Below are 17,068 nucleotides of genomic sequence, written 5' to 3'. Positions count from 1 at the left end.
CCTCCGACTCATTGCAGTTACCTATGGGTAGTCATGTATATCTTCTTAACAATGAAGGTAGGGAAGCAGGTCAAGGAATTGTAATCAACACTACTAGTACTCCAGGTCATGACCAAATCTTTATAGAAGTAGTTGTCAAAAGTGTATCAACTAAAATGAATTGGAACTACCGGAAGCAGTCAATATACATGGATACCATTACACTACTCTTTCACCAGAACTAATCAAATGGCGGAAGGATAGACTTTCTACTAAAAAACCCATATCGAGTTATCCATGATTTTTGTTTGTTTGTTTGTTTGATTAATTAACGTCCTATGAACAGCTATGGTCATGTAAGGACGGCCTCCCATGCATGCGGTGTGCTGCGTGTATGGTGTGTGAGGTGTGTGTGTTTTGGGAGACTGCGGTATATTCATGTTGTGTCTTCTTGTATAGTGGAACGTTTGCCCTTTTTATAGTGCTATATCACTGAGGCATGCCGCCGAAGACACCTAGCAACACACCCCACCCGGTCACATTATACTGACAACAGGCGAACCAGTCGCCTCACTCCCTGTATGCTGAGCGCTAAGCAGGAGCAGAAACTACCACTTTTATAGACTTTGGTGTGTCTCGGCCAGGGGACAGAACCCAGAGCCTTCCTCACAGGGGCGAACGCTCAACTCAAGGCCAAAAGTGAGGCGGTGCCAAGGGAGGCATTACGAAAGATAAAGTCAGTTAGGAAGAAGAAAAAGATAAGATCCTAAATTTAGTCGCCTTTTACGATCATGTAATAGGGGCAGCAGGTACAATTCTAACGCCCTACCTGCAGGGCCAAAGAGTTACCCATGACCAGAACGGTAGAAGTGTAGCAACATCCTCAATAGATCTAGACAGAAATCACAGAACGTCTAGAAAGAAACCTGCAGAACAAGATGCAGCCGTTCAATCCACTGTAAATATGAAACCCAACGATAGAGTGACACGTAAGAAATCGGATCAAAGTGCAGGTAAATCTACATTGAAACGGTCAAGAGAAAGAGTGGCTTCTTCAACCTTGGTTCCTCCATCTGTGATCCTTTGTCTTAATGGAATGGTCGAACAAAAGGCTGTACTGGGGAATACTCCGAACAGCAGATTTCACAAATTCATGATTCGTCGGCCGAGGAGATAGTTGCAGTCTCCAGAAATTTAAGCTAAGTGCAACCTATTATGAAATCAATCCAAACATGAGCTTTTGTGTTTTGAATATTCCTGCAGAAAACGATCTGCTTGCACTTGTAGATGGTACTAAATTGACCATTGCAGTAAAAAATGAACCAGAGCTTGTAAATATTTTACAAAAACACCTGGATGCTTACAAGTGAAAACATCATCAAAGTTTATTAACTTTAGTTACAGTTAGTTGTTACCAGTAAATAAAATGGGTTTTTTTGTGTCTATATATAGCTACAGTACAAGTTGACATGTTCATTATTATTATAGTTAAGTAAACTCATGAATGAGTGAAAACATCATCAAAGTTTATTAACTTTAGTTACAGTTAGTTGTTACCAGTAAATAAAAGGTTTTTTGTGTATATATATAACTACAGTGCAAGTTGACATGTTCATTATTATTATAGTTAAGTAAACTTATGATATTTTTTATGAATGTTCTAGCAGGAATATATTGATAATATAAGAAATTGTGTGATCATGTGAGACAAATTGGAAAACAAACAATTCAAGACATGTACAGTGTTTCGAAACCTAAACTGTTTTATTTGATGATTATAACAAGTATACATACTGAAAGTATAATACAATCTTATTATACATGTATACATATTTATCTAGGAGCAGTTTGATTTAATTTACAATAATTTTGTTGACTTGATAAAAATAATACAGAAATGTCATATATAGCATGCAAGCAATACATTCGATTTTTAAATCCAATAAATGTGTAAAATTTTCAGTTCTTAGAAATCAATAGGTATGAATGACTCTGTTACATTCCCATTAAAAATGAATATACTTCTAAGTACTATTAATCATGTTAATGGTATTTTCATGCCAATTAATTTTTGAAATTCTTCTTAATTCCATTTTCAATGTCATTAAAATGACCTGATCAATAGTTTGGTTATTTTAATTAGTATCAATTTATTTTAATAGTCTTTAAAAATAGCATCCTTTTAATTGCCATTAACTATTCTTTAATATAAATGTGTTATCAAATTCAATCGACAGCAACCAAATGATGAAAATTAATAGTAGATTCAAGACCATTAATATGTACATGATTAAGGGTCGAATTTAATGGTTACCTAGCATGAAATCCAGGGCCCGGTTGTTCAAAACTATCGTTAAGTTAACGACATCGTTAAACCATAGTTAGCGAGTCGTTAAAATTTAACGATGTCGTTAACTGTTGTTCAAAAAAAATTAACACTTAACGACTTTCTAATTAATCGTTAACTTTAATCACTTGAGAACCCTCGATTAAGTATTTAACGAGTCGTCAAATATGGCCGCCAGGATGGTTGTGGTGGTGCCTCGGAGGAGGAAACCGCGCGTCTATCGACACCAAGCCATCTTGGACGGTGCATACACCGACCAGGAATTGAGAGCCCGTTACAGGTTTGGACGACAGTCCATCGCTTTCCTGAATTTCCTGCTCAAGGATAGGCTGGAGAGACATTCCGCCAGGAACCATGCCCTGACTGTTGATCAGCAGGTGCTTGTTAGTCTTCGTTTTCTGGCCAGTGGCAGCTTCCTGCAAGTTGTAGGAGATACAACAGGTAAGGTTTGATTAATATTGATTTGTTTGAGCATTTCTTGTGTTTTGGTCATCTATACCAATAATGCAAAATTGAATTTAATAGATTTTCTAGTAACTAGTAAGACCCCAAATATTTACAGTAATTCCCATTAATTGGACATTAAATGAACTAATGGTCGTTGATTTCATGCTATTTTTTTCAGTACTGCGTTTTATTTATTGTGTAGTTTAGCTGTAATGTTTTGACAGAAAATCTTGTCTGTTGCCTTTGTGAACACATCATGTAAACAGGTTTATACTTCCATTGCATCACAGGATATATTCTTCGATGTATAATATAATAAAAGTAAGGTATACAGCCTTGAAACAGAAACCGGTTTGCTTCTAGGCCCTAATGAACCAATTTTCCGAGAAAAAAAACTTACGACGAAAAAATGTAAACATCACGCAATGCATTGCATTTGAATCGTGCAGAAGGGGTATTTTTTCTTAATTTGTATGTTTGCATGTTTATCAAAACAATAGTGCATACAAGAGATTGCCTTTCAACTAAACTACTTACTGTCAATTACAATTATAGGGTTGGACAAGAGCACGGTATCACGTTGCTTGTACCGTGTGTGTGGTCGGCTGGCCGAGCACCACAATGACGCTGTAAAATGGCCTTCCCTTGATGAGTGCCGGCGCTCCAAGGCGAAATTTTTCACTACGGCTGGATTTCCGTCAGTGATTGGTGCTGTGGATGGGACCCACATTCGGATACAAGCTCCACACGTGGATGAGCCATCCTATGTCAACCGGAAGGGATTCCACAGCATCAACGTGCAGTGTGTCTGCGACGCGGATGGTAGGTGTTAAGTCCCTTAGTGCATTGCCAAAATCTATAGTCTGTTTCAACTTTGAATGTACAGAACATGTGAAACTAATAGTTGGAACCAGCTAACGGAATATCATTACATATTAAAATAGTATAATTCATATAATATTGTCTCAATTTTTATGTATAGAGAGCTACATAAAAATAACATTTGTGAAATAAATATTATTAGAATAGACTGAAGAAATAGAAATTTTATGAAATAAAAATTGAATGGTCCTTGCATAATCACACTTATAGGTTTATATAATTCTATTAAATATTTTATATTGCACAATGATAACAATGGCAACAGAGCATACATATTAATATCATTTTAATTTTTGAAGGAAAGTTCATTAACGTGAACGCTGCGTGGCCGGGATGCTCGCATGATTCACACATCTTCCGGACATCTTCTGTAAGTATTGTATACATTTTTAAAAAATTAATTGGAATATGGTTTAAATGTGATGAATAATTATTAAAGTGAAATTATTGCTATATTATTATGTTACCTGAGAAATAAATATTGATAAAGCAAGTGTTGAAAATCTTTTGAACATTAAAAGATATTGTAATAGAAAGGCTATATCTTATTTTGCATGGTGCAGTCTGTCTTATACAGGTATTTCAATGTATTATAGGTGTGCAGGCACATGGAAAATGTCCGGAACTGGGAAGAGGGAGTTCTCCTGGGAGATTCTGGATATCCTTGCCGCCCATTTTTGTTAACACCATACCTCCATCCAGCTGGTCCTGCAGAGCAGAGCTATAATGATGCACACAGCAAAACCAGAAACTGCATTGAAAGGGTGTTTGGGACATGGAAGAGACGCTTCCATGTCCTTCACTCAGAGGTAATTTTGTGTTGTTCATGGTCATTTTGAAAGTTGATATGTCAAATAAATTCATATAAACAATTAATTGGATCAGTACAACTATGTGACCCCCACCTCATCCCTTTTGAAAAAAAAAATATTTTGAATAAAACACTTTAGCAGATCAATGGTTCATTTGTAAAATGACAAAAATAATAAAATATTCTAAACTTGTTTAAAGTATGATGCGCATATTGAAAAAACTAATACAAATCTTTTATCACAAGTTCTTTTTATGTATTTCTTGGTACATTTGTACTACTTTAAAAGTTAATTGTTACAATTGTCTTGTTTCAGATTCGCATGAAGCCCGAGAGGGTGGTGAGGGTAATCCTGGCCTGTGCCGTTCTGCACAACATAGCAGTCATGATGAGGGAGCCAGCAGTAGATGGGGAAGACTATCCTGGTGATGAGGCTGGTGGTGATGTGGTGCCCTACAATGGACCGCAGGACGGGCAAGCTGTCAGGAACCACATCACCCAGGTTTTCTTTGCCAGGTAGTCTTCCTCAAGAGTTGTCCTGCAGGTAGGGCGTAAGAATTGTACCTGCTGCCCCCACTGCATGATCGTAAAAGGCGACTAAAGATGGGATCTTCTCTTTTCTTCTCCTTCTGAAAACTTTCTTTTTCAGATCTAATATTACATACAAATTTTAGAAAAGAAAATGAAACTTCATTGAAAAGAAAAGTAAATTGCTTTTGTCTTTTGTTCACTATAGGTAAGCCCAAAAATGCAAACTCTTAAGTACAGCTAAACCTTGTTAACTTGAACTTGAAGGCAAACTTTTCAAACCAATTAGAAAATGGGGCTTAATGTATATATACTGGACAAAGCAATTTCTTAATTTGACCAACATGGCACTCTAATGTGCAAGAACTAGACAATTGACTCAAATACTCTTGATTTCTGTAGATGATCCACAGAGTTTGTGTTCACAAAATTTGGCTGTACTTATAGATGCTTGTCAGAATTATTCAATCTTGGTTGCAAGGTGCACTTTCATCGGAGTGTATACTCTCATCATAAAAGTTCCATCCTGGATAATATAGCTGTAAATGTAAAGATGGGCTAGCTTCGCAGGAAAATATTACACTAAAATAAAACACAAATCTTTAATATTTTTTCCAGTGAATTTTTAATTCAGTTCCAGAGAATAAAAGGAACATGCAATAACTATATAAATAAACATATACATTTCCCTTTTGAACTTGAAGCGGGAAACAAAACAAGAGGCCCATGGGCCTTAGTGGTCACCTGAGTGTTTTTTCTATATTAGATAGAGTGAATTTGATCCCCTCCCCAGGGGGAAATCTGAAATCCTATAGGGCTATGAAATTCACAATTTTTGTAAAAGGCCTTTAAGACTTTTCCATCTATGAAGAGTATTCAATTCTACCATTTCTGGATTTTTTAAGTTTTAGCCAATTTGACCAATTTTGGCCCCACCTCTCAGGGCCCTAGGGGGCTGGAACCATATAATTAAGAAGTTTGGTTGACCTTTGGCCATGGAAGGGTACTGTAAAATTTCAACAAATTTGGTTCTGCAGTTTTGGAGAAAAGGTAAAAAATGTAAACTGTTTATCACCATACTACGGACGAGGCACGACGACAGACAAAAGGCGATTAGAATAAGTCACTTGATACTTGGTCTCAGGTGACCTTAAATTATTAACAGTTAAAACTTTAGAAAATTGAAAAATCAAACAAGTGGCCAAGCGCCATCAACGTAGTTAACAGTCACCGAGTTCTGATACAGAATGTCATAAATTTATGTATAATCCTCAGGCCCCTGTGGGGTGTAAAACCATAAATTTCACAATATCTAAGATCTATTGATCAAGGACAACAGGCGATTAGCAACATTACATTGCTGAAGCGATAATACATACAACTGCTGCTAATGAATCTCTTGTGTTATCATAAAGCAACATATACATACATGAATGCTATATTTAACATGTGTGGAAATTAAGTCTTCAATACTCATTGTCTATAGAAACAAATTTTGATACAACTCCAGATTTTTCAAATTTTGGATTCCAATTTTTCAGTTAGAGTGACCTTGACCAAGTCACCTTTAACAAAGATGTCATGTTTTTATCAAAGTTCAATTTTGATTGGCTTCAGCATTTATATGTGTGACTTCAATACAAGTGATGCCAGCAATATATATTTCAACTTCAATTTCCTACAAAATGCATGGTCAATGCATATGTATGACAAGTTTAATTGCCTATAATGTATAAAATGCTACATCAATTAAATCCAGTTATTGTACAGCTCGGGATGAATAATAATGAATAACATACTTAGAGCTGTTTTTTGCTCATTGGACCTCTTACCATCCTCAAAATTCAGTTTTTAACCTCTAAAATAATTGCAAATAGCCATAGCAGCATATAAAATGAGACCAAAATTACAGCAGAAATCAATATCAGTTGTGGAGGAAATGTATACAAAGTACAATCGGTCCCTTCGGCATATTAAATTTAATATTTTCCATTCTTAAAATATTTGGTCATACCAAAACAAAACTTTCAATCCACTATCTATGCAGAAATATCCATATCAGCTGTTAAAGATAACAGCAAATTTACAACATGCACCAAAACCTTAACTGGTCATTTCAGCCCATTGAGCCTCTTGAAACTCTGAAATCAAGCATTTTCTTCCTGCACATGCACCAAAAGCTTAACCTTGTCATTTTGACCCATTGGGCCTCTTGAAATTCTCAAAATAACCAATTTTCTTCACTAAACTGATTGTGCATACCATCATTGTAATCTTAAGATTTCATGTTATTATCATATCACAAAAAACAGTTAATTATCTCTTTTGAACATAGGAAATGTTTGTACCCTATGGACATAAATATAATTCAAGACACTATATGTAATAATACTAAGACCAAATTACCCAAATATATAATATTTACAACATGAAACCAAGACATCAATATGTCACATCATGCAGTAGAATTTTTGTCAACCCAATATAATCCAACAAGTTTTGGTCAAAGGGAGGTAATCCATGAAAATGATTATAATTCATATTTTTCAGCAAAATGGTCTTTGAAGATGATTTAGAAAGACAGTAGAACTGCATTTATCGTGTGTGTGGTTTTTGATTAATTACAAAGTAAAAAGATTATCAAATATGAATAATTTAACAATATAACAACATTAATTAATTTTCAACTGGTATTATCCTAGTGTAATATATGTCATTCTATTAATAATAGCTCTGATAAACATTTTTTTTTCTGATTAATAATCGTTCCAAACACAAAATCACAAATTTTGTATTTTCAATTCAAAATTTTAAAGAGTATATTGTTAAATATTTATGATATAACCAAATTGACTTGAAAAATCAAAGATAGATTTAAATGTGTAATAATACATGAAGCTGAAATATATTAAAAATTCTAGTCTTAGAAGTACATTGTATTACACACTCTATGTACAGAGATAATAATGATTTTGACTTTATGCAACCCAAGGAAAAGGAGGAAGATCTACAGCATATATAATATATTAAAGAATTGGACGAACGGAAGGACGGACGGACAGATGATCAGTGCCCAGTTCCATGATTATTCCTTAACTTAAGGAATTCCAGGGCCCAGCACCATAAACCTATTCTCAGACAGATTTTTTACTCAAAAACATGATTTAACATAAACTTGAGTCAAAAATTTGTCAGAGAATAGGGCCCTCTGAACTTAAAATATTCCCCACAGAAAAGCAATTGTAACATACATATATATATATATATATAAGCCTTCCTTAAAAGTTACAATTATTTCCTATGGAGAATTTTAAGAAAATGAATTTCTTAAATTTGTGGAATATTCATGTACCTGGACCCAAGACTGTCAGCATTTCTAACTATTTTGTTCATTAGATCAACTAATGAGACAAAGCAGCTAAAAGGCTGACAGTATCCTGCTGATCATCAAAATTACTTAACAGCTTTTCTAATAATTTAATTTGCAGTGCCGATTTCTTCATTTCTTGCTCGAAGTACCGGCACTGCACCTCATACACGTCTTCAGCTGTCTTCCTCTTCTTCCTTGGGTTGGATGAAGGCCTTCCACCTTCTTCACAGGATCTATGAATACAATCAAAGCAAATTTAGAAATTCTAAAGGATATACCTGCTGTAATATATCAATTAATTAGTATATTTAAATGGATACAATATAACATACACTAACACACACAATATTTTGATAATAAAAAAGTCATGCATTTTATCATAATAAATAATGTTAACAAAATTTAACAATTGTTTATTTTTATCATTGTTTTAGTTACTTAATTGTATTATATGTGTGTGTGTGTATGTGTGTCATGGGATATACAGTTTATACATGACTAAAGGGACATAATCAGTGACAGTGGATTTATTAATGATGTACTAATGATTTTAACCTTTGATTTTAGCAAATATAATATGCTTTGGTCATACATGACTCGTGCTCTACATTAAATCAATTATAAATTACCTTTTCTGTCCCACAGTGGATGATGTAGAGGCTGTTGCAGTTGGTACTGGTTCCACAGGTGCTCTCTCAGCTGGTGTTGCTGCAACATCCTCTACATCATCAGCAAACAACTGCTCAGGAGGTCGCTCAGCAATCCTCCTGATGGCAATGTCCCACACTCTCTCCACAGAAGCCAGCTGCTGAGAGCTGCTGTTTCCAGCTGTACAAAGAAAGATAACTCCTATGAACAAGTTTGACTAATTTACAAACAAACGAATAAGAAGAAACAGACTATAGTTTATAATCTCTATTTTTAATCAAGTATAAAATAGTTTTTTGACACATATCCTTTAAATGTAATTACTATACGAAAGAACTAAGTTATCTTATATAAGTAAATATCAATTTTGGAAACGTATACTGAGAATTATCGAGGTGAAATATAATTATTTATTAGTCAGAGGGTACGATTTGGGTGGACATAAGCGGCCTTATCATGTCGAATTCACGTGGAGAAAATGCTACTGCTGCCATTAAGCCTGGGCAACACATTTACCCTATACAACACTCTCTAAAATAACAAAAGGTATGTCAAAATGGCTTAATACAAGCAAATGATCGATGCGACGTTCTGTTTTTGTGACCCCGCTGCGTGGAGTACTTTGCAAAGTTGAGAAACATCTCGATTGCTATATTTAGATTTTTAATGGCCGACCCCACGTGATCAGTTTGTTGTCACAGACGCTTTAAAATGGCAGCAGACGACAGTTTCATCCTATCTTAGTTTTCTCTCACTTTATATTTACCCATGACTGAATGAAATATCAATAAAATAAACGTTTCTACTTATAGTTCAATTGATAACGATATTTAATTCTTTGATATTGCTTGAAAAACGAGTGAAGCTGTACCATAAATTACGAAATCCGATATGAACTTTCAAAGTACGGCGAGTGAACATCTTACCATTGTAGAACGAAGCTTGATTAAAATGATGAATATCGATCATACATTGTTAAATTATAATTCATATTACAAGCGATGCCCATTTGAATGAAGTGTTTTGTTGCATTTCTAATTATCATTCAAACATTGACGCTGGGTGTTTATGTCTGGAAAAAAAAACTTTGTTTTGTATAAGGTTTTCACTAACGTTTACATCAGTTAGAACACATTTTTTTATATCGACTTAATGTAACAAATTCAAACATTTCATATGAAGTAAACATACCATCAAGCTGTGAAACAGCAGTCTCCTGTCCACCAGGGACTCCAATAAAGGCTGCCGTGTCCTGCATGGCATCCACTATTCTTTCTTCTGCAACGCTCAGCGCTGCAGGGGGAGGCCCGCCTCCTGTCTTCTGTCGCTCCAGGCGATGATTGGTGAATTTTTCCTTCGCACTGCGAGACATGTTCCGCCAGCGGTTCCTTACTTCTTCTTCTGACCTGCAGGCTACCCCCAGGGCATTCACCTCCTCTGTAAGTTTCTTCCAGAAGTCCTGCTTCATGGAATTGGTGAGATCAGTCGAGTGCCTGCCTCTAACGATGTCCAGCATCTCTGTAGCCCTGCTACTAATCAACGAGTTTTCCTGCGTCGTAAAGTTAGCCTTCCTCTCCCTCTGTTTGCCTGCCATGATGGAGGATCAAGCATGGGCTAACTGCAGACACACCCACTTGCATTTTGGGAAAAAGTGCGAAACTAACTGTCGCTAGAGCTAACTTTACTTAATTAGTGATTAATTTTTTGTGTTAGCTAACGACTGCGTTAAATATGTTTGAACAACACTATTTAGCGCAGATGTTAACTAACGCTAATTAAGAAGTTAACGACTCGTTAAATTTAACGATGTCGTTAACTTAACGATAGTTTTGAACAACCGGGCCCAGGTGTAGTTAATTAATCAAACAAACAAACTCAATATCAAAAGCTCACACCAACATTTTGCAAGATCCAGTGCATTAAAGGAACAACCAAAATCCTCCTTTTGGGGAGTGCATTATCTACACTGACAGCTCAAAAGATGGTGATAATGTTGCGGCAGCATGCTGTACATCTAATAATGCTTCTCTATCCGACTAGGTGCCTCCATTTTCTCTGCGGTAGCAAGTGCTATCGGTCTGGCGCTTGACCATATCAAAGAACATCGCATTGAAAAGGCAATCATCTGTTCCGACTCTCTTTCAGTTCTTCAGGCTTTGAAATCAAGAAACCCTAGAAACACATCAATCCAAAATCTTTCGATGCGAACATCTAGTTAAACTCAAATTACTTATACCTGTATTCCCAGTCATGTGGGTATAAAGGGGAATGAAAAGGCCGATAAATCAGCTAAAACTGATTTTCGCCTAGAACAAACAGATTTGAAACTACCTTACACCGGCATTAAACCTTCAATTCAGTCAGTAAACTCCAATGGCAACAAAGGTGGTCTACCGAAACAAACAATAAACTGTTTTAAAATACAACCTACACTTAATCCGAAGCTATCTAGTCGGAGGTACCGCAGAGAAGAAGTTGATCTCTCTCGGCTCCAAACTTAATACACATATTTTTATACATTCCTATCTTTAAAGAGGAGAGGATCCTCCTACATGCCATGCATGTGATTCTCCTTTCGCAGTGGAACATATTTTGGTGCATTATATTAATTTTAAACGCATACGAGATAAGTGATACGAAGTCTCCGACATGTTCCATGTCGTGAGACATAATCGTATTTCAACTTTTTCAAAGAGATCGGCATTTTTATTAACATTTGAACGTTTTCTCATCTTATCATCATATAAACGCAAAACTCATCGTTTCATCAACATTGTGCATCTCTTTTTATTAAATCAACATTTACAATTTGTGTTTTAATTTTACTTGGTTTTTTTTTCTTATCCTGATCTTTTAAGATACTGTTTTGTTTATATCATGATATTATTGCCTGCCTTGTAGTTTGGCCCTAAATGACCTTTGTTGTCGATGGGCCGTAAAACTCAAACGAACAAAGATCAAGTGATGACAGTTTGCAAGTGTCGAGTAACTCTGCATTTATATATTTAAACTTTTTATTTATTTACCGATTGTCAAGGCTGAATTATTATTACCACAATGAGCATTTCAATGATTCACATCTGTGACACGACTCACTTAAAAGTAATTGATTTTCATGAGACTTCTTGTTAGAAAGTCTAGCGCTTACAATGTTGCAAGGTAACCATATAAATACGTATATGGAATGACATTCATTTATATATTACAACAGGAATATTAACAGTTTTACCTGTTGACCTCGTGCAGTGTGTTTCAAATTTTATTCACAAACATGACATAAATTTTAACACTTCTGGTGAAATACCCCATTGGTTGTTCCCATTGGTTGGTGCTGTTATCAAATGTTTTTACAACTGTTTCTGATCCTGCCACCAATACATGAATAACGGTTGTAATATAACATTACCATCAAGTTACAAATAATGTGATTCCATGTACGTTAATTTCATATTCTTAATATAATTATATGAGGAGAAAAAAAACCATTTAAAACATAACAAACGATAATTTTACTTTAGTGCATAAACATAAAAACCCATCATCGATTACAAGGTCAAGGGGAGTAACTTGTACATTACAATTTTGGAAAATTGACTAAGAACACGAAATTCAGCAGTCCAGAAAAATTGTAATCTGGGCAGTTTAGGCTTGGAACGAAGGTGTCCGGATTATCGAGGGTCCACTGTAAATGTGATTGTACACAAAAAACACATTGATTTGGAGATTGGTTGTTTCAATATGCTCAATCTGATTGAAATACAGATCCTTATAACCACTCCGTTTAATAGAGGATCTGAGAAAATCCGATTAAGGGTCATGTTTGGATGACCTTTGTACCACGTGTAATTCAGATCAAATGCATCTTCTGCACGTTGTTCTGTCAAATGACAACGCCATTTCGTCCCAACATACAACTAATATTAGCTTTATTGTGCTCTTTGGGCGAGATGACTACCTACACGGAAATAATTCTGACATATTTTCAAACTATTTCGTCCCATGAAATTCACTGTCAAAATTTTGCCAGCAGCAATTTGATTGGGCATTTACAAAGATCACCTGGGCATGACGCCTTATGGGATTTTCTCAGTTCCTGTTATCTAACAAAGTGATACAAAGGATATGTATTTTAATCAGATTGCAATATGCTGTTCAAAATTATCAGTGTCCATTTATGCATTATATAGAGACAATATCATTCTGAATCAGACTGTAATATGACTGAATATTGCAGCTAAGTATCAAGAACTACTAATTAATTATTAATATGCCTGATTACATTGTGTGGTCATATATTCATACATTGTTCCTGTTTTTGGTTGTCAAAATATATCCTAAATCAGTAAAGTATTGACCAGTGTCATCCAAATCACACAGTTTGGTCTCACAAAGACCTATGATATAACATTAAGTGTAAAAAAGTTATCAAACTCTGGGCTTTTAATTTTTGATTTTATCCCGCAAATATTTGAAGTAACAAAGGTAACATTTTTACATGTAATATTTTCTTCGGGACATGCCTGGCCTAGTTATTGTCTGTACTGTCCGAGGCCCAGGGTGTCGTAGTTAGGTGTTACTCCTATCTTGAACAAGTCGTCTGCATTTTCCACCGTAACTTTTGATCTGTTTTTCCTATGATATAATACCTTTCCCTTTCTTTTGAGTGCGCTCGACATGTTTTCACTTTTTAGCTTGGCTTCCTAGTGGTTATGTCCTCAGCTTAACCTCTTTTTATTGATCGGTCATCGCTCTTCAGCTTTTTAGCGTTTTCTAGCACCCTTGCCCTTGGGTATTGAGATATGAACCTTGTTTGTTTGATTAACTTCCATATTTCGCCTTCCAGGTAGGGCGTTAGAATTGTACCTGCTGCCCCAATTCGATGATCGTAAAAGGCGACTAAATTTAAGATCTTGTCTTTTTTCTTCTTCATAACCGACTTTTTCTTTTCATGATGCCTCCCCTTGGCACCGCCTCATTTTGGTCTTTAGTTGAAAGACAGGAGACCTTCAATTTCGGCGAAAAAGAATATTAAATGCCATTTGCTCGAAAATAATCAAAAGCGTTACAGATTTTTACGAGCAAGACATGAATTCTCGCATGTTATCTTATAATAACACTATCAGTAGAGGAAGGAAACAAGATACCCATGGGCCTTAACGGTCTTATGACTCATGGCACAAAACAACAAAGTCACAGTATAAAGTAGTAGTTAACAATTAATATAAGCAATACAAAGAACTCCTTTTCTAAATATGTAGGTTTCAGAAATAGGTAAAGGTCGTTTGTTGAACAAACTTGGTAGCCCGTCATTCATATATGGTTTTCAAGGATGAAGGACAGATTTTAAAGCCAAATTTCAGCAAATCTCCCAATTTGGACCCCTGCCGTTCTATCTCAATGGATTTTATCTCGTCCTCCTCAATCATATTTTATAAAGCGCTATAAAAAGGGCAACAGTTCTACTATACAAGAAGACATATCAAGACTATACCACAGTCTCCGAAAACACACACCTACACTTCAGTGGGGTTTTTTATTATTATTTTAACGTCCTATTAACAGTCAGGGTATTGTAAGGATGGCCTTCCATGTATGCAGTGTGTAGTGTGTGTGAAATGCAAGCACGCTACATACCGCACACCACATATATCGGATGCCGTCTTTGCATGACTGGCCTTGTAGGACGTTAACTAACCAAACAAACAATACAGGGTGTTTAAGATGCTCCTGTGCCAACTAATAGTATTTCATCTCTTCAAAAAACTTGAGCAGACGAATAAGCATTTTTCTGCAATTACAAGCGTTACTTTCTTTGCAACATTACCACCATTGAACAGTTTGAGCTTCTCATTTAATTTATGATAAAAATATTAGAAATAATTGCGTCCCGAAAAAAATCCATATCACTCTGCCCTATATGGAAATAAGTGCTTGTGCCGCTTGCGCCAAAATGCAAAACAAATATTTGATTTTTTTTTTAATTTTTGTATTAGACACATAAAAACACAGGTTACACATATGTTATTGTCTGTCGGCGTCGGAGCATCTTTAACGGAATGCATGCACCTCGCACAACATACACGCAACACACCGAATACATGGGAGGCCGTCCTGATATGGCCATAACTGTTAATAGGACGTTAATTAATCAAACAAACAAACTTTAACGGAATAAATAATTAAAAAGAACTACTTTACTTCCATGCGGAAGCACACTTATTATTATGTCTATGAGAATCAGCAATTTTTCGAGACGACGGCTTTTTATAGTCATTACGAAGGTTAGGGTTCCTACGCAACCTTGAAAACTAGGGGGAAAATGAAATAAAAAAAAATAGGATAGGGATAATCTGAGGGAAAAAAAGAAAATTTGTTGAAATACCTTGATAAAGCCTTGGATTTTGTTACTTGCTTTAATTTATTAACCTGTCCGATCGGCAACAGGCTTATATAGGCTCAACTTCGGAGGTTATCCAATGATTGATTGGAAAATGCTGCTTAGTTTTTCTCAAAACACTTGAAAGTCTCGTCGTGTTGTCCCAAAAGTTACTTTTCGTTTTTAGACTGGTGTACTCGGACTGGAGAAAGTTTATTTCAGCGTAGAGTGTAGAGTAAAGAGACTCCAACTAACGACCGATTTCAGCATTATGACAAAATTTGTCGGTTAACACAGACAACTGTTTGAGAGCAGTTTCTGTGTATCTTGCCGATTTTGAGATCATCATGTTCATTTTGGTATTACCTTAGTAAAGGAGTCCTTTACTGATTCGAACTCCCTTTGTATGTCGGCAACATCAAGGACTGGACTGTTGTGTACCACCTGCAGGTAGGGCGTTAGAATTGTAGGTGAAAAGCCCGTCAAATTGATTTATTTTGTCAGTTATTCACAATATTTTTTTTCTCAAAATTACATGTAGCACTGAGTTTACTAGTTGAAATGCGCCAATATCAACTATTATTGAAACAAGTTTTACACATAATGTATCAGTTGCAATACTTTTAGTATAGAGCTTGAGCCAACTATACACTTGTATCTAATTGCTGGCCCTGCAGGTAGGGCGTTAGAATTGTACCTGCTGCCCCTATTGCATGATCGTAAAAGGCGACTAAATTTAGGATCTTATCTTTTCTCTTCTTCCTAACTGACTTTATTTTTCCTAATGCCTCCCTTGGCACCGCCTCACTTTTGGCCTTGAGTTGAGCGTTCGCCCCTGTGAGGAAGGCTATGGGTTCTGTCCCCTGGCCGAGACACACCAAAGTCTATAAAAGTGGTAGTTTCTGCTCCTGCTTAGCGCTCAGCATACAGGGAGTGGGACGACTGGTTCGCCCGTTGTCAGTATAATGTGACCGGGTGGGGTGTGTTGCTTGGTGTCTTCGGCAGCATGCTTCAGTGATATAGCACTATAAAAAGGGCAACAGTTCCACTATACAAGAAGACACAACACGAACATACCGCAGTCTCCCAGTACACTCACCTCGCACAACATACACGCAACACACCGCATACATGGGAGGCCGTCCTAACATGACCATAGCTGTTAATAGGACGTTAATTAATCAAACAAACAAACAAAGTATCTAATTGCGCATGTGCAAAGTTGTGTTTGTGCTGAATACATATTCAATGGCTTCCGCGTGTGGGAGAAATTGTTTTCACATGCTTAGCATATCTTGTTAGACATTTTTGATATTATAAATAATGTCAACATAGCTTGTTACATTCATATCGGGACCCTGCAGGTAGGGCGTTAGAATTGTACCTCCTGCCCCTATTGCATGATCGTAAAAGGCGACTAAATTTAGGATATTATCTTTTCTTTTCTTCCTAACTGACTTTATCTTTCCTAATGCCTTCCTTGGCACCGCCTCACTTTTGGCCTTGCGTCGAGCGTTCGCCCCTGTGAGGATGGCTCTGGGTTCTGTTCTCTGGCCGAGACACACCAAAGTCTATAAAAGTGGTAGTTTCTGCTCCTGCTTAGCGCTCAGCAAACGGGGATGGGACGACTGGTTCGCCCGTTGTCAGTATAATGTGACCGGGTGGGGTGTGTTGCTAAGT

The 17,068-nt window shown here is 36.3% G+C and overlaps 1 protein-coding gene across 1 annotated transcript; it reads right to left on the bottom strand.

Annotated features, from left to right (window-relative positions):
* Positions 1–2,426: 2,426 nt before the first annotated feature.
* Positions 2,427–10,846, bottom strand: LOC138306936 (myb-related transcription factor, partner of profilin-like). Its single transcript, XM_069247518.1, has 4 exons — positions 10,204–10,846; positions 8,994–9,192; positions 3,311–8,597; positions 2,427–2,742 (listed from the first exon to the last, which is right to left on the bottom strand). Exons 1-3 carry the CDS (start codon positions 10,604–10,606, stop codon positions 8,396–8,398), a joined length of 804 nt encoding a protein of 267 aa, XP_069103619.1. The 5' UTR covers positions 10,607–10,846; the 3' UTR covers positions 2,427–2,742; positions 3,311–8,395.
* Between the last annotated feature and the right edge of the window lie 6,222 nt (positions 10,847–17,068).

Source organism: Argopecten irradians, chromosome 14 (assembly GCF_041381155.1).
Source record: "Argopecten irradians isolate NY chromosome 14, Ai_NY, whole genome shotgun sequence".
Classification (NCBI taxonomy): Eukaryota; Metazoa; Mollusca; class Bivalvia; order Pectinida; family Pectinidae; genus Argopecten; species Argopecten irradians.
This window is presented reverse-complemented; position numbering and strand designations above follow the sequence as displayed.